We start from the raw sequence: 23,015 nt of genomic DNA, 5'->3' as shown, positions 1-23,015 counted from the left end.
TAAAGTCATACAGAAACAATAACTTTAAGTTATTGCTGCTAAAGGTGGTTCTACAAGCTGCTGAATCATAAGGCGTGCTCAGTTTTTCACACATGGCTTTTCTATTTTGGATTTATTTCTGTCAAATAAATCATGACGTGGGTAATATGTCATTTGTTGTTGTTCATCAGAGGTTGTATTTACCTAAGACCTGCTAAGGAATAGCTGGTTGTTATTACGTCCACATCTGTAAAACCACAGAATTCAAAGAGGGTGTACCTTCTTTTTCCCATGACACACACAAAAATGACACACACACACACACACACACACACACACTTTTTTTCTTACAGGCCTACCCAGCTTCCTCTCCTTTTCTGTCAGCCCCAAGGTCCATCCCACAGTGCTATGAAATGAGTCACAGAGACAAGCTTCTTCTAAACGGATTTCTGTATTAGCCAATTACTTATAAATACATTTATTACAGTGAGCAAATCTGTGTATGCAGGGAGAAACAACAAAAACAAAACCATCAGCTACAGCGGAGACCCTGCAAAGATCCAAGGAACTTGATCAGGAAAGGCAGAAGGCCTGGAGCGGAGGGCCAGGGCAGGCAGAGGAAGAGGGGCAGAGAAGCAGGCTGCCATGTTCTGCCATTCAGGGTGGCACATCCCAGGAGAAAGGCCTGCCTCAGAATCAAGGTCTAAGGCAGCCTGGGCCATAAGGGCATTCTCCAGATGTTTTGGACTACAAACTCATACCAGCCCCAGTAGTGATGGGACCTGTAACCTAAAACACCTGGAGGGTACTTGATTGGCAAAGGCTGTCAAAGGGAACTAAATACACAACAGTGAATGAAGCAGGAACTTAGAGCACCTTTAAAAAACAAACCAACCTGCCTCATAGTTTTGGGGTTTTTTAAAAGCCACTTATGGACAAATGTCTCCTCTCCAAAGTGTTCACAGGAGACTTGGATGCCTGGACAATGCCCATCCCCGCTTTTAAAGGAAAATACAGACATTTCCCCACCCCAAACATTAATTACCAAGAAAACCTCTATACAAGGAGCATCCCCCATAGGGCTTCTGGGGCTCCCCAAACCCATTCTGGCCAGCAGGGAACGCTGATCCCTTCCCCCAAGCAACGTTTGTCAACACTGTCACCTAATTAAGATGGGAGTGACCCAACCAGGTCCCTCAAAGAGGCTGCTTGGGAAGGAGCAGCTAAAGGCACTTTGGGAATCAGAACCCTCCAGGGAGCAGGAGAGATGAAGGGAACCTTAGCAGCTGCCAGGCACAGATAACAGGAATTGCATCGCAAACAGTTGTTGGCACCAGTATCTGCAGGCTGGAGTGGGGGGGGGGGTCAGCGAGTCCCAGGTGAATTTGGAAACTTAGGGAGTGTGGAAACGAAGCTCTTAAGGTCTGGTGGCAGAGATTCTTATTGCCCTGAGGCTAAAGAGAGAAGGAGCTGGTCAGGAAGAAAAGGGCAGACTAGGGAGGGGAGTGTGTTTGTGTGTTCTGAAGGAGCAGTCAAGGACCCCTGACGGCTGTGCTCAGCCAAGGGCCTGGTGGTTCCGTTAGTAATTTTGAGGACTAAGAGAAGCAGTGGCAGACAGGAGCCAGGGTTGGAGTGAGCCGAGAAGATCCAATGCCAGGAGGAAGAGAGTTAGGTTGGGATGACACCCGTAGCAAAGAGAATGATCAAGATCAGGATGATGGCCACAATGATGCAGATGATGATGATCATCTTGGCATTCTTCCACCAGTACTTGCGTGCCACCTTCTGTGAGGTTGTCTTGAAGTGTTCCGACTGCAATGGAGAGAGAGAGAGAGCTGTGAACACAGGAGAGAGACCCCCTCAGCCACACACCAACCAATGTGGGACGGGAAAGGTCTCCTCACAAAAAACAAACAAGAATTAAGAACGTGAGATGAGTCCTGCTGGATCAGGCCATGGCCCATCTAGTGAAGCATCCTTTTCTCACAGTGGCCAATTAGGTGCCTGTGGGAAACCTGCTAGCAGCACTCTCCAGATGCCAGTTACAGCGCTATGAGAGACGGAGGACAACCTTCCTCCATGCTATGCATCATTTATACAATTCTATTGTGTCACCTTTTTGCTCAACTTAGAAGTCCCAAACACTGCAAACCCCCAGGGGAGTTGCTCCATTCCCTTGAGCAGTTGCTTGCCTTTTCCTGGAGCTTTCCAAACTCCGCAAAACCCTTTTTTGAGGAAAGGCAACCAGAAGTGAACATAGTATTCCAAATGCAATTGTACAACAGATTTGTGTAACTGCATCAAGTTACCAGCAGTTTTATTTTCAGTTCCTTTCCTAATTTTACTGGGGTCCCAATATAGGTCAAACCCAGCACAGAAATGGACTGGCAGCCAGGCTATAATCATTGTGACGGGTTCAGAATGCCTAGTCCCAGTTATTAAAGTGGCCACCTAGCTGTGGTTTCCAGTCATCCAAGGCAGCCCAACACACAATGCATGGCAGTAGTCTATGTGCTGTTTACATCTTCTGTAGCTCTATCAGGCCATCTACAGCAGCCTTTCCATCAGGAATGGAACTGCAGGGCCTCTCCTTCAGCTCTGCTAAGAGACCGCGAAATGCTTGGCTCTGCTCCAAATTCTTTTCATTCCTACTGCTCAAGACCTCCAGAACTAAGGATTAGTGCTTGTTTCCCCCTCCTCTCGACCTATTTCCTTTTGGGTTGTAAGCCTGAGGCAATCTTCTCGTTTATATTTGTAAGCTGAGCTTGAGAGCACTTTTTGTGTGTGCTGAAAACCGGGATAAAAATGCCAATAAAATAATAATTAGCAAGTGTGTCTCTGTGTTGAAAGTGTCTCTGGAATTCTGTAGATATTTTATAGTTAATATTTTTATTCTACTGTTGTATTACCCATCCTGGGAGCATTTGTTGAAGGGCTGGATAATAAATTGAAATAACAACAGCAGCAGCAGCAGCAGCAGCACATGGCACCCTGTTTCGACCAGGAAACCCCAATTAAGGCTGCTGAGCAACTTTCCAGCCACCAAACCCAGGTGACAGATTCAAAACTCAGCTAAAATCTTGCACATTCCTGTACGCTAGTCTTGGGTGGTACGGCCAACTGCTCCGCCTCATACCAGGAAACAGCTTAGCAAGTTGTAAATACCAAAGGTAGAATAAAGGGCGGAGGGTGGTTGGGGCCTTCCTGGGCTGCTCGGGGATTAATCAGCCACACTACAAACAGCTCCACCCTGTCCACTATGCTCCTTAGACACAGGACCTCTGGAGTGCTGCCTAAAAGGAGCTGGGCCTTGCGCCTTGCCCACCCTCTGCTTCAGCACCCCTAGGCTGCTCACACGGCTGACGCAGACCAAATTGTCTCTAGAAATGACATGCCAGATTCTGACTTTTGAGTCAGAGGAGACCTCGGTTTAGAAGAGCCCAAGTTGGCAATGATAAAAGGACAACTGGGATCAGATGCGCACCATGGAGAAAACCTGCATGTTATTTTCAGAGCAGCTGGGAAGAAAATGTGCTGGGTGCAAGTCCCTCTCTGTGGTAAGGAGGGATTTAAGACCCTGTGCCAACAGGACAGGTGTGCAGGCTACTTGCAGGGAAAATCACACTTGAAAGCCAAAGGAGCTAAACATTTTGCCCGCTCTGAATTCTGAGCAGTGGCTGGGCTGAGGCACTGTTATCCGTGGATAAGGAGGATGAGTTTTAATTTGCAGCAGAAACACTGTGAAGGCAAAGAATGCCTCCGTTGGCTGTACAGTGGGCTACAAACACATGTCTAAATACACCTATAGAGTTAGAACATGCTTGCCGCTTGCAGCATTCTTGAACCTGTGTGGAAAACCAGAGGATCATACCAAGTCACACCTTTTGGTTTTGATGGCACTATTGCCAGAGCCCCAGCAATGTTGAAAAAGCCCCTGCTTTATCCATGAGCAACTTCCCCTTCAAGCTGAAGCTCTCAAGCTCAGAGCAAGTTTGCTGAGGGCAGGGAGTCTATACCCTCCAGGTGCCTCCTCCCATCATCCTGAGGCAGCATGGCCAATGGTCAGGGATTATGGGAGCTGTAGTTCAGCAAAACTTAAGACAGCCACAGGTTCCCTAGGTCTGTGTTTCTAACTGGAAAACATCTTTCCTTCCCATGGAAACTTGCAGATGTGGCACAAGCAGAGATAACCAGATGTACAAATGTAAGATGGGGGACACCAGACTGGCCAGTAGTACATGTGAAAGGGATCTAGGGGTCTTTGTGGACTGCAAGCCTAACGTGAGTCTGCTCAGGAATGGAAGAGTACCACTTTACTCTGCCTTGGCCAGATCTCACTTGAAGTTTTGGGTCCTATTCTTGACAGCACAGTTTAAGAATTGTATTGACAAGCTGAAACATGTGCAGAGGGAATGACCAAGATGATCAAGGGTCTACAAACCTTATGAGGAACACTTAAGGTAGTTGGGTATGTTTAGCCTGGAGAAGAGAACATTGAGAGAGAATCGAATCATAACATTGTGGAGTTGGAAGAGACCAAGAGTCCAACCCCCCAATAACCAGGAATAACCATCTTCAAATATTTAAGGGGCTGTCCCATGTTAGATGGAGTGAGGTTGTTTTCTGCTGGTGCAGAACAAAGGACCCAGGCCAGTGGGCCCAAATTACAAGAAAGGAGATTCTAACTAAATATTAGGAATAACTTTCTCTCTCTTTTTTTTATTAGATAGAATACGCGATGTTATAACTATATGATACTTACCGAAGAAACGGAGGGAAGTCCGAAGCTCGGCAGAGCTTAAGGCTTAGGTGGATGGATAAATGTATAATGAGTGTATGTATTCTATGTGTATATGTAATAATGAAAATCAATAAAAACTGAATAGGAGTAACTTTCTCATGGTAAGAGCTGCTTGACAGTGGAACAGACTCCCTCGGAAGATGGTGGACTCTCCTTCGTTGGTTTTGAAACGGAGACTGGATGGCCATCCGTCAGAGATTCTTTAACTGTGATTTCTGCATTGCAGGGGATTGATCTAGATGACCCTTGGGATTCTAGGAACTACCATCACTTTCCCCAATGCTTGCTTGGGGACTCTGCTCTTCTCTACCAAGTCACTAGGCAAGTCCCCCCACTCTTCAATGAAAGGAGCTTGGTGGCCTCCCGTGAAAACCTCACCCCCTTCGACTCTGCTCAGAGCATAAGTCTCAGAACCTACCGTCGCTTCCAGGTCCTCCGTCTTGTTGCGCAGGTGGTCCAGGTTCTCTCCCCTTGCCAGCATACGCTCCACGTTCTGCGTCATGATGTTCTTGACACCCTCCACCTCACTCTGGAGGTTCTTCACCTTGTCGCTTGCCATCCCGGGGGCACTTCCACCCTCCTGGAGGGAAGAGAAGGAAGGAAGGGGGCTTAGGATGGAAGACCTGGGTCAGCCATGGATGTTGGCAACCGGAAGAAGGAAATCCAAATGGAGCTCCCAGCGTCCCACACACCACCAAATATGGGACGGGAAAGGTCTTCTGCACAACCCTCACTAAACATAAACAAGAATGCACTTGAGAAACCCACAAGCAGGACCCAAGCACCAGAGCAACTCTCCCTTCCTGTGGCCTCCAGCAACTGGTCTTCAGAAGCATTGCTGCCTCCAATCGTGGATGCAGAGCAGTCATCCTGGCTAGTACCCATCGATAGCCCTCTCCTCCATGAATTTGTCCAATCCTATTTTTAAGGCATCTAGGTTGGTAGCCATCACTGCCTCCATTGACAAGTTACAGATAGGTAGTCGTGTTGATCTGCCATAGTCAAAACAAAAACAATTTCTTCCAGTAGCACCTTAAAGACCAACTAAGTTAGTTCTTGGTATGAGCTTTCGTGTGCATGCACACTTCTTCAGATACTATCTGAAGAATCTGAAGAAGTGTATCTGAAGAAGTGTGCATGCACACGAAAGCTTATACCAAGAACTAACTCCATTGACAAGGTTGATCCAGGGGATTGTGAATGAAGGAGCTGCTGACCGCCTAGGCCCCTGTTCAGAAAAGATCTCTGTTCCACAACTGCCAATATCATAATGCCTTTATACATATCTATGGTTTGACTGCCCTTAGAATACTGTAAACAGCTCTGGTTGCCACACCTCAAAAGGGACATTGTAGAACTGGGTAAGGTGAAGAAAGGGGCAACCAGATGATCAGGGGGCTGGAGAAAACTTCCCAAGGAGGAAAGGGAACATTTTAGGAGTTTTAGTTTAGGATAGGACTAAAAAAAATGTGAGTAAGGGGCAGGGGGACAGGACAGAGGCACATAAGATCATGCATAGTGTGTGGAAAAAGTAGACTCTGTTAGAACTCAAGGAAATCATCTAATGAAATGGAATACTGGAAGATTCAGGACAGACAAAAAAAGAAGAAGTAGCACTTATCACAGAATCTGCAGTATGCAAGGATGGCTACCACCTCATATGGCTTTAAAAGGGGTCCAGACAAATAAATATAGGATAAGGGTATCAACAGCTACTCGCCATGATGGCAACGTGGTTCCTCCACTGTCCAAGGCAGAATGACAGTTCCTGGGAGTCTGAAGTGGCAAGAGCACAACTGTAGCACTCAGGTTCTGGTTGCAGTCTTCACATTGGGCCATCTGGCTGGCCAATGCAAGAACAGGATGCTGGGCTAGATGGGCCCCCTTTGGCCTGCTCCATCAGCCAGGCTCTCCTCCTATTCTTAACAGGGCACACAATTTGCCACTACAGTGGCTGCTCATGCAAATGCCACTTGTGCCAGGGCAAAACAAGAACCAAAAGACCAAAGAGAAAGAGAGCACAAATTAATCCATTGGCCTTGCACCAAGACACATTCTGAAAATAGGAACCAAGTCTGATCAGAAAGAGCACAAGAGAGGCTACTTTCACCCTGCCTGCCTGGGAGTGACGTGGCGGCTTGGGCGCCCACAGACTCTGCACTGCCCCAAACAGCCCGCCCACCACCTCCCCCTCAGCTGTAGGACGGCTGAGTGGGAGGAGGCAGGCAGGCTCCTCGAAGGCCCTGGTTCCCGCCGCCCACGGGCACAGGGCATGCCCGCCACCCCAGGTGCCCGATCGGCTTGCTTCACCGCTGTCTTCAGCCCAAGCATCGCATTTCCTCAAGGGCAACTTTTTGCACCATACAGGTGCTGTGACATTAAGATTCCTAAAACCATAATGTATTTTTACATTATTAGAACATTACAAAGAGCTGGGCTGCTGGATGAGGCCAAAGGCCCATCTAATCCAGCATCCTGTTTATAGTTGATCAACCAGATGCCCCAATGGAAAGCTTGCAAGCAGGACCTGGTTGCCACAGCGCTCTAGCCACAGCGCTCTAACCCAGCGGCCAGTATTCAGAGGAACATTACCTCTGAAAGTGGGGAGAACGTAGGAATTGTGACTGGGAGCCATCGCTCGCCTAATCCTCTTTGAAAACCATCCAAGTTGCTGGCCATTACTGCACCTTGTGGGAGCAAATCCCATAGTTTAACTATGGACTATGTGAAGAAGTACTTTATTATATATTAATTATGCTATATTATGTACAATTCATATTAATTAAAGCACAGGAGGAACTCAGCATTATTAGAAACCCCACTAAAATGCCAGGCGTGTTAGACAAGGCCAAGCAGATAAACAATACTTGTCTCAAGGAAGAGAAACCATTCGTCATCCTTATTCACATAGATGTTGCAATCCTGGTATCACCCGATTCACTCAAGAGTTCCACAGAGTTGTTTCCTCAGAAATTATCAGAGTCAGATGACCAAACTTGGGGATAAGAAAGCAAAGACAACCAAACTCCAGAAGTGGAGACTGCAGTCACCCAGGGGTGCCATCTCACCCTCAGGATTGTGGGTGCTCGCCACCATAACGAGGACGTGTGACATCACACACACACACACACACACACACACACACACACACTGGCACGCAAGCACAATGCACAAAGTTGCATTGCGCTTTTGGTGGGGGGCTCCTCCTCCTCCTCGCAGCCAGCAAGGCACCCTTTTCCGTGGGGAGGGGCTCAGACATGGAGCCCCGCCTCCCTGGAAAAGGGTGCCTCACTTGACTTTGTGGGGGCCCAGCCCCCACACTTATATTATTGTGGGTGCCCAAGCACCCACGGTCCCCTGGAGTTGGCTCCTGTTCAGTCACTGTAGCCACAACTTCTGGACACCACAACACACATCTTCTGAACTAATGCAGAGATACAATGAGCAGCCTCCACTGACCTGGTAATTACTGATTCTATTTTATTTCATTACTATTGTATAGAAGAACAGTTACGACAGACCCTGTAATGATCAGTGTGCAAATCGCAGCTCTACTCAGGATGCCACCTTTCCTATTAACCACTGTGTCACTTTTATATAAAAAATAATAACCATTTTAGGGAATAGAAGCATATTACTGTATTTTTCACCCCAGAGGACGCACCTAGGGGTTTTTTTGGGGGGGGGAATAAAGAAGAAAAAAATTATCCCCCCCCAGGCGCGGGGCTGGCGCAGAGGAAGCCCGAGCTTCCCCCGACCCCAGCCTCGAGAACAGCCTGCTATCCGCAAGCCTAAGGAGCCCAGCGAGAAGTCGCCCCGGTCTCCCCAGGCTTGCAGAGAGCTGCGCGAAGCCTGGATGCACTCTTCAGCGACTTTGCACCGGGCTCCCGAGGGCTGTGCAGAGCTTCCTGAAGCCTGGAGAGCGAGAGTGGTTGGTGCGCACTGGCCCCTCTCGCTCTCCAGGCTTCAGCGAAAGCCAGCATTTGCCCCATAAGACGCACACACATTTCCCCTTCATTTTTGGAGGGGGAAAAGTGCGTCCTATAGGGCGAAAAATACGGTACATCATTCAAAGCTCATTTTTTCCAACTGTAATTGCTGCCTTCAATATACTTCTTGTGGGATTGAATCATCAGTGTCCTGCTTTAGGGCTGTATCCCACCAAGTTATAGTGGACCCATAGAACTTAGTGGAGCTTAGTCATGTGCATTACTTTCAATAGGCCTACTCTGAGTACAGCTAACATTGGCTGCAACCATTTAGTACCAAGTCAGATGAAACAAATGTGGACAGATTTTATTTCAGATGTCATAGAGTAACCGGAATTTGATTTCCACATCTCACTGGCCTGAAGTCTTTTAAAAACAGGTTGTACCACCTGGTGGTAGGCAAGAATGCTTGGGGACAGCCAGGTTTGGTGGTGAATTCTATAGCAAAGAGCAAAAATGCCACAGCTTAAGGACACCAAACCCCTGCTTCAACCAGCCATCTTCAACACATGAAACCATTCTGTATCTTCTGAAACCAATCCTGAAAACTTGAGACCAAAGAACTCCAGCTCACGGTCCAGACACATCTAAGGATGTTGGCAGGGAGACACTCAAACGGTGCTCCATCCTACCTGCCCCTGAGCCTGCTGCCAAGTCAGTGCTTCTGGAGAAGCTGCAGCAAAGAACCAGGAATGCTGTGCAGGAAGGCACCAGAGGTCTTGAGCAAGTCCCCAGCAGAAGTGACACATACTTTCCACTGGGAATGCAGAATATGCCAAGCATCCCCCAGAACCAGCAGAGCCACTCTGCGGTCAACAGCCTGGCATCACAAGCACAGCTTAGACCAGAAGGTCTGAGAAGGGTCTCAACCTCTCTCTCTCTCTCTCTCTCTCTCTCTCTCTCTCTCTCTCTCTCACACACACACACAGAGTCTTCTCCAACCTGGAGCCCTCTAGATGTTTTGGACTGTTGTTTCCTTCATCCCCAGGCCAGAGTTTCTTTAGAGGGGAGTAACAGAATCACAGAGTTGGAAGGGACCCAAAAGTCATCTAGTCCAATGCCTTGCAATGCAGGAATCTCAGCTACAGCATCCATGACAGACAGCCATCCAACCTCTGTTTAAAAACCTCCAAGGAAGGAGAGTCTACAGCCTCCCGAGGGAGATCGTTTCACTGTCAAATAGGCTCTTACGGTCAGAAAGTTTTTTTCAAATGTTTAGTCGGAATCTCCTTTCTTGTAACGTGAAGCCATTGGTTTGAGTCCTACGCTCTAGAGCAGGAGAAAGCAAGCATGCTACCCCTCTCCATGTGACAATCCTTAAGATATTTGAAGATGGCCATCGTATCTCCTCTCAGTCTCCCCTTTTCCAGGCTAAACATACCCAGCTCCTTCAAGAGGTCCTCACAAGGCTTAGTTTCCAGACCCTTGATCTTCTTGGTTGCCCTCCTCTGCACACCTTCCAGCTTGTCAACATCCTTCTTAAATTGTGATGTTTTTGTTGTTATTTTTGGAAAATTAATAAAATGTTATTTTAAAAAATCCTTCTTAAATTGTGGTGCCCAGAATTTGACAAAGTATTCCAGGTTTGGTCTGGCCCAGGCAGAATACAGTGGTATTTCTCTTGATCTGGACACTAGACTTCTGTTGATGCAGCCTAGAATGTTAGCTTTTTTTTGCTGCTGCATCACACTGTGGATTCGTGTTAAGCTTGTGATCCACCAAGACCCCTAGATCCTTTTCACGTGTACTGCTAGTAAGCCAGGTGTCCCCCATCCTATATTTGTGAACCTGGTTCTTCCTGCCAAAGTGCAGAACCTTACTTTTGTCCCTACGGAAATTCATTTTGTTAGCTTGTTAGTATGTTAAGGTTGTTTTGAATTCTGTCTCTGTCTTCTGTGACATTAGCTACCCCTCCCAGTTTGGTGTCATCTGCAAATTTGATGAGCATCCCCTCAATTCCTTCATCCAAGTCATTTATGAACATCAACGGGCCCAGGACAGAACCCTGCGACAACCCCCTTGTCACTTCCTTTCAGGATGACAAGAAACCATTAATGAGTACTCCTTGGGTTTGGTCAGTCAACCAGCTACAAATCCACCTAACAGTTGCCTTGCTCAACACACATTTTACCAGCTCCTCACGAGAATATCGTGGGGAACTTTGTCAAAAGCCTTACTGAAACCTGCAACTGTTGGCTACTTGTGCATACTCCTCCTTTGTGATTTCCCCTTTCTTCATTTCTTATAGATGCCCTTCTTAACTCCCAGCTCATCTGTAAGCTCCTTAGATGCCTCCCACTTTTCTTTCTTGTTGGTATTGCCTGCATTTGGGCCTTCAATATTTCCTCTTTTAGAAACTCCCATCCTTCTTAGACTCCCTTCTCTTTGAGTATTTCCGACCATGGGATCACACCCAGTAGCTCCTTCAGCTTTTTTGAAATTGGCCTTTTTAAAGTCCAGAGTGTGTTGCTGACTACACTCTGTTTCCCCTTTTTTTCCTGAAACCCGGGAGAACATGATCACTTCTTTCCCAGTTTCTGAGTACTTCCACTTCGATTATCAGTTGCTCTCTCCTGGTGAGGACCAGATCAAAGATAGATGAGCCACTTGTTGTTTCTTCCACCTTCTGGGTATTGAAATTGTCAGCGATGCAATGGAGGAATTTCTCAGACCTTACACTCTTGGCAGAGTTTGAGTCCCAACAGATATCAGGGAAGTTGAAGTCCCCCATGATTACTATCTCTCTCCCTTCTGAATGTTTGGTAATCTGCTCTAGTAAGACATCATCCAAGTCTTCAGTCTGGCTTGGTGGTCTATAGCAGACACACACAGTAAGGGATAGGTAGCCGTGTTGGTCTGCCATAGTCAAAACAAAATAAAAAAAAATTATTTTAAGGTGCTACTGGAAGAATTTTTTTTATTTTGTTTTGACACACAGTAAGGTCACTGTTGTTTCTCTCTCCTACCATTTTACCCATATAAATCTCAATCTGCTTTTCATGCTCCAGGTCATGGATTTCTTCAGAAGTGTACACATCTGTTATATACAATGCTACTGCTCCTCATCTTTTCTTGTTTGGCTTATTCCTTCTGAACAGGTTATACCCCTCAATTCCTACATTCCAGTCATGAGTCTCATCCCACCAGGTTTCAGCAATGCCTACCAGGTTGTATTTGTATTAAAAGTTCCAATTCATCTTGTTTGTTTCTCATCCTGTTTGTTTCCCATACTCTGTGCATTTGTGTAGTGCAAGAGGCTTCAACCTCTGAGCCCAGCAATGCTGGTGCAGTCAAGAGTGTTGTCCCTGGGCTTCTAACAGCAGCACAGGGAGAGCAGTCTTCTTTCCTGTTATAAGTGTCAAGCTGACAAGTTGGTAGTTGCCTGGTCCTCTTCTTTTATAGCTTTTGAAGATGGGGACATCTGCCTATCTCCAGTCCACAGGGATCTCACTTGTTCTCCACAAATTCTCATTGATTATAGACAGAGGCTCTGAGATTACATCTGCAGTTACTTTGGTACCCTTGGCTGCAGCTCATTAGAGATTTGATTTGAATTAATTTAAAGTAGCTAAGTGTTCCTTTACCACCTCTTCCTATCTTGGGCTGCAGCTACCACTCTGCAGCATTTATTATATCACCACCAGGTTGGGCGCAGCTTTCTTTTTGAGTGAAGATAGAGGCAAAGCAGGTGATGAGCAGTTTCGGCTTCTGCCACCCAGTAGCATTTCTGTTTTGTTTACACACAGAGGACCTACTACCTGCTTGTTCTTCCTCTTGTTTCAAACATAGATGGGGGAAAAATATTTTTATTATTTTTGACCTCAGTTGCAAGCCTAAGTTCATGCCAAGCTTTAGCCTATCTGGCCTTTTCCATGAAAGTGTTGGCTAACCTAAAAACATTTTTACTGGCAGGCAATGCATCACTCCTCAAAAAATTAGTAAGGGAATAAAGGGACTTTTCCTGTCTCTGGTGGGAATGCCCACAGGCTGCTGTATTCTCAAATGAAATCTTTCAGGAGATATAAAAAATTATTAAAACACATATTAAAATTTATCCTCACTAAATATGTTGAAATATACCACATTTTGCCAAAAGGAAATTTTGACACGGATGCTCTCAGCTGTCAGGATTTTTACAGCACAACAGTGGAAATGACTAAAAAAAAATATGTCTATATCCTTATGGTATAAAAATATATGGAAGTTGGTTATTGCAGGAAAAAACAGCACGTATGTTACAGGTCTCTAAAGGGCTGGAAGATTCCAGTGATTTCTACTCAGTATGGTGGGATTTTATTTTACATAGTTTAGCTTCAGATTCACAGAAAAATATGGATGCCATGATCTTAGATTAGATGTTAGGGGTACTTAACTTCCTCCCTGCGCATGCCAGGCCTCTTCTGTGACACACGTCCAGTTCCAGAGGTTGGAAGTGTGATCTCACTAGGGGTGTCTTTCACCTCCAAGTTGCCATAATGGCAGTTTGTGGGTGTGGGGGGCCATGTCTTCTCTAGAATGCACATACCACTTATGTGCCTTGAAATGTTTTTCTTCTCTCACTGCCCCAAAGAGGCTACAAGCACCAAACCCTTTGACTCGGGGCTCCTTTTCGCCACACAGATGTCCAAACCCACAACTGTGATTTTTCTTCCTTACTAGAAAATTGTGTACTCCCAAATGCATTTGCAAAAAGGATTGATTCCATTTGTCTTAGGGCTTTGTAATCAGAGCTCCATAAGCAAGCTCTAATACTTTAATTTGGCTGCCAAGGAACAAAGGACTATTGGGTTTAATTCTTTCACAGTCATATTCTTCACCTTGTAAACTATACCCAGGTTTTCTCGTTCCCACAATTTTTACACTCCTGCAGGGTTGGTTCAAAGGCTTGGCTTCAGCCATTATAGTCTCTGGGCAGCTCCAGATGAACTTTTCCATTTGCATTCATAATTCTTTGTGTTCGCGATGGTATTGGGGCAGTTATAAGCAGTCCCACTTTCAATACGGTTTGAGCCTACCAACAGTTTCAGGGTGGACACACTGCTTCATTTCTGCTCAACGCATGTCCTGTAACTTCCTGCTGAAATCCTTTAACTCCTCATTCCACAAATGTCCCGGTTTACTTTTTTTTGTCTCACCTTTGTTGGACTATAGTGCAAGAGGATACCTCCCAACAGCAATAAGACAATAACACTGGGGAAGCAGAACGATATGCGCATGGTCCAGGATATATACACCACTAATGCACAATGATTGTGTCAATGGCATGTTATGGTACACCCCCCCCCAAACAAACAAAGCAATCTGGAGGGGCCCTCTGTGCTCTAGCATTCTACTTGTAGCTGCTAGAGTCTGAACGGAGGTCAATTTTTACAGAACCACAAATACAAGCAAGCAGTAACAGAAATTCAGTAATATATTCAGCTAAAGGTAGGGCATAGGGAATCTAATTTTGAATAAATGTGCAATTAATTGTTTTGAATTTTATTATGGGGCCATGGGTTGTGCAAGCCTCTATTCTGAATAATATTTTTTTTTTTGGTGATGTGTAGCGGGCAAATTTGGAGTAGAGTCCCTAAGACGGTTGGATGGCACCTGGTATGCCTCCTTCCAGAAACTCCTGCAGTCAAGCTGGTGCCAAATGTCTTGATCTGCTTTCCTTTGGACCACATCAGTGAGGCCAAGACTGGGGTCTTGTCTGGACAGTCTAGGACCTCCATACACATTGCCCAGGCCTGAACCCCAGAAAAGTCACTTCGGTGCTGCTAATACAGCAGAAACAACATGGGAGGCAGCAGTTATGGGTTACCAGTCACTGCAGCCACAGCAGACGCTGCCATTCTCTAATGGTTTGACTCTAGAGACAGACGGATGCCAACAGCAGGGGTAAGGGGCACTGGGGGTGAGTACATGGAACCAAGGGGGCTGTGGCCCAAAAAGTTTCAGATCCACTGATCTAAACTGTGTACAAGGATGACCCTAGAGGGGTGAGAAGTGGCTTTCCTGGACAGCCAGCAATTTCAAAATCCAACATTCCACAGAACAAAGAAGCTGGGCTTTTCCTTGAACGTTCTTTTGGCAGCTCTGACATCAAAACTGGAGGATAACATCCCACACACTGCCAGGGCTGGAATTAATAGCTGCCTTATCTTCAGACCTATTCCTGGAAGCTGTTTGCTAGGAAATGCAAAGCACGAGTCCAAAAGTCTGGACCAGGGCAGGTCTGCTATACCCTGTGCTTGCTTCTCTACACAATGAAAACACCACCACCATTTACAGTCACCCTGAGGCAGCTAAGTGCACCCTCTGTGCAAGACCCAGCACAGTTCAGGGGATACAGGGCTGAGGTTACAGCAGGAGGGGTCAAAACCCAGTGCAGTCCTGGGCTCACACCCAAGTCATGGGATAGGCACTCACTCTCTGCTATCACTCACTTTTGCACAAGGAACCCACTGACCTCACACAGCTGTTGTGATGACAGTCGATAACAGACCATAAAAGCTATTTCCATGTAGAAAAACCGCTACACAGCTAATGAGCAAACAGTGCAGGTCAAGAGTAATGAGAAGCTGGAATTGAACATGGCAGCCTCTCCCAACAAAACGCTCTGCAGATGTTTTGGACTACAACTCCCATCGGTCCCATCATCAACCTTGGGTGGAGGTGACAGAAAATGTAGTCTAGAAACCGATTCTGGGCTCACCTTTTGCCCCACTCTTTCCAGGCACAGATCTGTACTTAAATGCTCCGTGTCAGAATGTTTTCTCTATATTTTTTTTTGCCCCAGTGAAATCTTGCTCTTTAGCACTCAGTCAGAGCAAAGGTCAGTTTAGGTTTTCTACAGATTGCCATTTGCTCCAAGTGAGCTTTAAAGAGTGGGTTTTTGTGGTGAAAGCTCTGGGGCAAAGAAAAGGGGTGTTTGTGCTCAGACACAGAGCTTTAAAGTGCAGACCTTGCCTGGAGGAAAGGCAAGTGTGGATAAACCCTCACACTATCTATTTAAAGTGCATGACTTCCCCCAGATAATTCTGGGAGCTGGGGTTTGTAAAGGGTGCTGGAAATGGCAGCTCTGTGAGGAGGAAACTACCATTCCCAGGATTCTCTGGGAGGAAGTCATGTGCTTTAAATGTGCATTGAATATGCTGTAATTGTACAGCGGTGGATTTGACAGCTGGACGGCTTATGGCTCAAGAATGCTGGACTGGTGTATGAAGAATGCAGAGGACAAAAGAGCAACATAATAAAGTTTCAGTGATGAGATTAACAGAAGAAATATCCTAGCAGTGGGACGGACTCTGGACTCTCCTTTCTTAAGAGGTTTCTGAGCATGGATCCAGCAACAATGGGCTTCCGCCATTGGCGGGGGTAGGACTGGATGACATTTGGGGCACCTTGGGGGCAAGATCTCAGTGCCCGCCCCCAGAGAGCTAAGCTGCAGCCAGGGGTGACAACTTGAATAAAAAATGGGGCGGGGGGGGCAGGTATTCCCTGCCCTGCATAATTGATCATATGACACGGTGCACTATTTGAAGGCAAGGCTCATCCGCTGGTCCCTCAGATATTTCATTGGGATGCCGAAGACCCCACAACCCCTAGGAGTTGGCTTCTATATGGCTGCAGCGGTTCAAGTGTTGGGGGCTTGGGGTCAAGGCGGGCGGTGTTCAGATCCCCGCTCAGCCACGGCCACTTCCACCTCTCCCAGCCTAACCTGCCTCGCAGGCTTGTTGGGAAGACAAAGAGCGGGCGGGACTCGGGGGGGGGGGGGCCACCGGCTGCCGCGCAAAGCCGCGAACTGTTGCTCGAGCTTGCAAAAGTGCCACTTGTTGGTTTCTCGAGGGCGTCTGGTTTCGAGGAGAAGCCCGGGAGGAGGAGCCCAACTCGCCCCAGCAGCCCAGACCAGGAAGAGCGCCAAGCCCCGCTAAAGAGGTTTCCCGAGGGGGCCGGAGCCGCGTCCCGATGCCTGCGCAACCCCCCCGCCACCACCACTCCTGCCCTGCGCCCCTGCGCGCCGCCTCGACGCCGGAAGGAAGGCGCGCCGGAGCCGGGGGAACCAGGGACGCGGCCTCGAGAGGCAGCCCCCGCCCTCCCCTGGCCAAGCGCCCGCTCCGCGCCCCCGGCCCAGCCACGTCGAGGCGCGGCGCCGGACGGGGCGGCGAGAAGGCAGCAAACTCGGCGCGGCTGGAAAGCTCACCATGAGCCCGTCGAGTGGGTCCCCCAAGCAGCCGCTTCCCGGTCCTCGGCCAGCTCCCCAAAACTTCCTGCTTCTCTCTCGCTCCCCGCCGGCGGCCGCCCCTTCCTGTCCGCCTACCTTCTGGTCTCAGGTGGCCCGGGGCGGGTCCTCTCCTCCGACGCCGCGCCTCCTTCCGAGAGAGCGGCCCCGGGAGGAGCCCCACCCCCGCTGCCGCTGCATTGTGTTTCCTTGACGTGGCTCGATGGGCATGGGCGTTGCCAAGGGGGGCAGCTGCCCCTCCCTGCCCCCCTAAAGCAATAACATCAGTACAAATACAGAGCAGACTCAGGTTCTGCCATCCCCAACAAAAGGCCTGCCCCCCAACAAAAATATTGGCTACACCCATGTATACAAGGGTTGTAGTTACAGGTAGGTAGCCGTGTTGGTCTGCTGTAGTCGAAACAAAAAAAAAAAATCCTTCCAGTAGCACCTTAAGAGCAACTAAGTTTGTTATTGGTATGAGCTTTCGTTTGCATGCACACAAAAGCTCATACCAGTAACAAACTTAGTTGGTTTAAAGGTGCTACTGGAAGGAATTTTTTTAGTTTGTTTTGACCTAGGGGTTGGTTACGTTCGCCCCCGCCAAGGACGTAGGCCCAGGGGGGTGCAGAAATCTCTCCACACTGACTTGGAGTGGCTAGGAGCCTTCCTACCCCTTCCGCACTCCCTTGCCAGGCACAAGAAAGCCTAGGTATGCCTCTTTTAACACATCTTTACACTTGGAAGTTTGCAATGGAGGAGGTGCAGAACATTATATCTCAAGAAAAGACCTGCGCAGAGCTTGTCTGAGGCCCAGGAGTGGGACTGTTTTGTTGTTTCTCAGACTGGACTGGAGTTCTTTAGCCCCTGTTGGCCAAGGTGTGAACATCTCTGTTATGTACTGAAGTTCTCACCCTGGGCCAGCAGGGGGAATACTGTAGATAGTTTTCACTCAGGTCCACATATGCAAGTAAGGGATTGAAAGTGACATTCAGTGATTGGATAGTTACAGAAAGTTGTTACAGTTGCGTTGTAGTGGAGCTCTATATAAGCAGGCTGGCTGAACCCTTCAGTTCAGTTCTGTTCTGGCCTGTGAATAAACAAGAGCTGTTTAAAGAATTGCTGTGTTGTCTGATATGTTCACCCACAACTTAACAATCTCCGTCAAGGGTAAAGACACCCCACCCTCCTCCTCAGTGCCTCCCCATTGTGAACTCCAGCAGAAGGGAATCTGGCTGACATGGAGCTGTGCTGGGGGGGGGGGGGGAGAGATGTGAAACTTAGCAGGAAGGGACAGGTCACCTTCATTGTGCTCTAAGGCAATACAGTGGGACCTCTGGTTATGTACTTAATTCATTCTGGAGGTCCGTTCTTAACCTGAAACTGTTCTCAACCTGAAGCACCACTTTAGCTAATGGGGCCTCCTGCTGACGCCGTGCTGCCAGAGCACAATTTCTGTTCTCATCCTGAAGCAAAGTTCTTAACCCGAGGTACTATTTCTGGGTTAGTGGAATCTGTAACCTGAAGCGCCTGTAACCTGAACTGTATGTAACCCGAGGTACCACTGTAATGTGAACCCAGCTGCCCTCAACTCCCTCATCCTCCACCCTATCCCATAGCAATCCAGAAGCCAAGGACTGGAGTGGGACTCTAGTTCAAATCCCCACTCAATCCTAAAGCTCACTTAGCGGCCTGGAGCCAGCTGGTACCTTGCAGCCTAACTTGCTGCTGTTGTGAGGGCAAAATGAGTGGAAGGGAGAACTGTCAATACAACCTGAGCTCTTTGGTGTAAGGTCTTGGGTCAAAATTGTGGCAGGCCTCCAGGGATAGCGAAGGCTTCACTTTTCCTGCATACTGCAGGAAAAGTCAGAAATGGCTGGATGAAGAAGAGCAGGCTTTGAAGACTGACATTTTTGGTAAAGCGCTTCACCAAAGGCCCCTTAGATAAGAATGCAGATCCTCTTATGGATCATAACTGGTAGAAGAAGAGGAAGTGTAGAGTAGAAATAAATGGACAAATTAAGAAATGGGGTTCTCCAAGGATCAGTATTGGGCCCTGTGCTTCTGAACTTGTTTGTAAGTGTCCTGGAGTGTCCAAGGTGGTTTAAACCTTGGTTCTGGCTGCCTCAGTGGGAGAGAAGGGAGGCAGAAGGCTCACTGCATCCGCTTTGCTGAAAGCCCAGCTCCATTGGAAACTTCCTGCCCCTGCACTGCGCCAGTGTATGAGGTTTATTTCCCTCCTCTTCCTTCCTGTCCCCCTTTCCTTGTGTATTGCTAGATTGTAAGTCTGCAGGCGGGGACACGGGTGGCACTGTGGTCTAAACCACAGAGCCTAGGGCTTGCTGATCAGAAGGTAGGCAGTTCCAACCCCCCCCCCCAATGGGGTGAGCTCCCGTTGCTCGTGTCAGCTTCGCCCTTGAGCCAGTGTCACCAACTGGACTCATCCACTCAGCCCCGACTGGGCTAGGCGAGCTGGGTAGCACTTCCAGAGACCACCTTCTGCACAGGAACAGGTCAAAGTGCTGTGGACTCACAGCTTAGTGTTGTGAGCACCGGATTCACTCCAACAAGAAGACAGTCGTCGCACAGCAGAGTATAGCAGAGTATAAACGACTCGGAGAGCAGCTCTGTAGAATATCTTCTTTATTCTATCTACAACTATAATACACAACTATATACAGAGCTAAATGAGGTCTAAAGTGAAAGCTGAACTGCACTGAGTGTCTGCAGCTGCTCTTAGCAGCAACCTTATCTATACACACGATCTCTCTCTAACACTCAGTCTCTCCCCCCCCTCCCGACACTTTGATGTGAGGCTGGAGCGGAATAAGTAGAGAGCAGAAACCGCCCCTCCTCTCTGAAGAATCAGCAGAGAACATCAGCAGATTCTTGGATATGGGAGGGGTGAAATCTCCTCAGCTCGGTCCCTGCTCCTACCCACCTAGCAGTTCGAAAGCATGTCAAAGTGCAAGAAGATAAATAGATACCGCTCCAGCGGGAAGGTAAACAGTGTTTCTGTGTGCTGTTCTGGTTTGCCAGAAGCAGCTTAGTCATGCTGGACACATGACCCAGAAGCTGTACGCCGGCTCCCTCCGCCAATAAAGCGAGATGAGCGCTGCAACCCCAGAGTCGGCCACGACTGGACCTAACGGTCAGGGGTCCCTTTACCTTTAAGTCTGCAGGCAGGGACTGCCTTCCTCTAATAGTATGTAAGCCACTCTCCAGGAGCCCTTTTGGCTGAAGAGTAGGGTACAGCTGCTCTAAATAAATACCAAATAAAGAATAAAATGCTGCTTGCCTACCAAATAAATAACAACATGCTGCCACTTTAATGTGCCTTTGCTGCACTGTGGACATCTATGCGCCTCACTGCACTGTCACACACGTGGGTGGCGGCAGCCACAAGACTGCCCAGTCTCTCTGTGTGTTTGTCTGTGAGCCAAAAGGCCTGTCTTGTGGGCTCAGTCTTTCCTCGAGTTGTTTGCAAGAACCTCTGCTCCAAGAAACTGACCCTTGACCATATATATGTAATTTCTATACCGCCCTTCACCTGAGGATCACAGAGCAGAATGCACTATAACAACACAAAAATACATAAGATAGTAATGCTTTGAACCATCCTGAGATGAATGGTGGTGTACAAATGTAATAAATTAAAACCAAACACCCCCCCCCAGTTTAAAAGGCCATAGATTGTTTAATTAGCCAAAGGCCTTAAATACACAACTGATCCCCTCCCCCTTGGCTGGTGTTGCGTGTGTGACTGTGCCCAGTGAAGCAAACATCCCCATTCCCCCCACCCCATATTGCACTCATAAACAAGCCCCCACACCTGCCCCCAGTCTACAGGGAAGAGAGAGAGCTGATTTTCCTTGCCCTTGCCCCAGTGCTATTCTTCCAGGAAAAGAGGCAATGGTGCCCATCTAAAAGGTGCCAGAGCTGAGTTCCTGTGAGTTCCGGCTGAAGAAAAGCCCAGCCCCTGCCTGAGACCCTTCTAAGGAGAAGCTCCTCCCTAAGGGTTGTCTCCTGCTATCCCTGACATTTTTGTGGGGGCTGGACGCCAGTGTGGTGTAGTGGTTAAGAGCAGTGGACTCGTATTCTGGTGAACTGGGTTCGATTCCCCGCTCCTCCACATGCAGCTGGTGGGTGACCTTGGGCCAGTCACACTTCTCTGAAGTCTCTCAGCCCCACTCACCTCACAGAGTGTTTGTTGTGGGAAAGGAGAATGTGAGCCGCTTTGAGAATCCTTCGGATAGTGATAAAGTGGGATATCAAATCCAAACTCCCCCTTCTTCTTCTTCTTCTTCTTCTTCTTCTTCTTCTTCTTCTTCTTCTTCTTCTTCCTCTTCACCTTTGATCAGGAACATGGAAAGAACTGACTGGTAGTCTTTTAAAAAGCATTTGGCGCTTGTCACCTTTAATTGTTGTAAATTGGTGTTGTTTTTTACTTGAATGTCAGATCCTGTCAGATTGTGTCAGATCCTGGCCAAAGCACTAACACTCATTGGATCCTTCCATCCAGGTGGGTTCAAATTTGCTCAGCAACAACCCAGTGGAACAGGAAGTACTGTAAAGCGTAAACAGTTAAAACCACAAGAAACTGAAACAAATTGCTCAGTCTATTAGCGTAAAAAGCTTAATGGTGTTATGAAATGATAACATGAAAACATATGGAATTTACAGGAAATAAAATTGCATAAGATAAAGTGTTTGAAAATAAAGCAACTTAAATATGATGAAATTTAAAGCAAAGCAATTATATATAATTTGCATATACTAAATGGTGTAAACTAATAATTAACATCAACAAAGCAATTAATATGAGTAAATAACACAATCTCCCCAAATTTGGCCATATATGTCATGCTTTCACTTTTGTTTTGGCTTCACATTGGTTTTCTGGGACTTCATATCTGTCTTCTGAAGCCAAAGTCTCAACCAGTAGCACTGAAAGCAGAAGATTTACACAAAGTTCAAGCAGCTTACAGAAAAACAATGCAGACATGTGCTAGTGTTATCCATCTCAATCCATTAGGGCTTCTCTGCTGTGTGCAATAAACTTTAGCACAGGGTATGCGGGCACAATAGAGCCAGATTAAAAAATGGGATTTGAGTTCAAAATGCTTAAGAGAACATGATTTAGATAAATGGTGTGAATTGCCCATTATGAAACACATGAATTATAGACACTTTCTTTTTATATTTGTATTGTTGATAGCACCTTGGGTGTCAACTGAAAATAAGTAGCAAATGCATGTACTTGTTGGCTGATGGAAAAGCACCCTTTTCAGAATTTTGCAGAGCAAAGTCAGAAATGCAACCTGTGAGCCATCTTCTTGCACGCCGGGGGAAACAAAACCATTGAACGCATGACTGTGCCATGCGGATGGGTAAGCTGAGATTGTTGTGGGTCCAGTTGGTACCCCTGCCTGCCTCCCAGCAGGCCAAGAGTAAAAGCAAAGGGAAGTAGCAAGTTGGAGCTCCAACAAAAGGTTGCCTTGCAGTGTACTGGTAAGTTCCTCTAGACAGAAGCGGCCTCTCTTCAGCGTTCCAGCCAGCCAGCCCCTGCAAGCAGGGAATTACGCTGCTCCTTGTTTTTCCTTTTCCAGTTGATAGGGCCCATCTGCACTATACAGTGGTACATCGGGTTAAGTACTTAATTCGTTCCAGAGGTCCGTACTTAACCTGAAACTGTTCTTAACCTGAAGCACCACTTTAGCTAATGGGGCCTCCTGCTGCCGCCGCGCGATTTCTGTTCTCATCCTGAAGCAAAGTTCTTAACCTGAACAACTATTTCTGGTCTAGCGGAGTCTGTAACCTGAAGCGTATGTAACCCAAGGTACCACTGTACATTTAATGCACCATCATACCGTTTTAAAAACTCAGGTTTTCTTCCAAAGAATTCTGGGAGCTGTAGTTCATTAAGGGTGCTGAAAGCTGTTAGGAGACCCCTGGTCCCCTCTTAGGGCTACAATTACTTCTCTGAGTTCCTTGGGATGAAGGGTTGATTGTTAAACTACTCTGAAAATTGTGGCTTGTT

General features: G+C 47.4%; 1 protein-coding gene and 1 long non-coding RNA gene across 3 annotated transcripts in view; both read right to left on the bottom strand.

Annotated features, from left to right (window-relative positions):
* Positions 1-23,015, bottom strand: part of LOC310851240 — a 984,470-nt gene that overhangs the window by 95,545 nt on the left and 865,910 nt on the right. The gene's annotated exons all lie outside the window — the stretch shown is intronic.
* On the bottom strand, positions 412-17,222 carry VAMP8 (vesicle associated membrane protein 8). Of its 2 annotated transcripts, none has more exons than XM_083753489.1 (3): positions 16,958-17,222; positions 5,199-5,360; positions 412-1,791 (listed from the first exon to the last, which is right to left on the bottom strand). In XM_083753489.1, exons 1-3 carry the CDS (start codon positions 16,958-16,960, stop codon positions 1,648-1,650), a joined length of 309 nt encoding a protein of 102 aa, XP_083609615.1. In that variant the 5' UTR covers positions 16,961-17,222; the 3' UTR covers positions 412-1,647. The 2 variants fall into 2 exon arrangements, with proteins under 2 accessions (XP_083609615.1, XP_083609616.1); XM_083753490.1 differs by having other exon boundaries at positions 17,075-17,194.

This window comes from Podarcis gaigeae (assembly GCF_964106915.1).
Source record: "Podarcis gaigeae genome assembly, chromosome: 8".
In the NCBI taxonomy this organism is placed as follows: Eukaryota; Metazoa; Chordata; class Lepidosauria; order Squamata; family Lacertidae; genus Podarcis; species Podarcis gaigeae.
The sequence above is the reverse complement of the archived record's forward strand: the minus strand, read 5'-3'. Positions and strand labels throughout refer to the sequence as shown.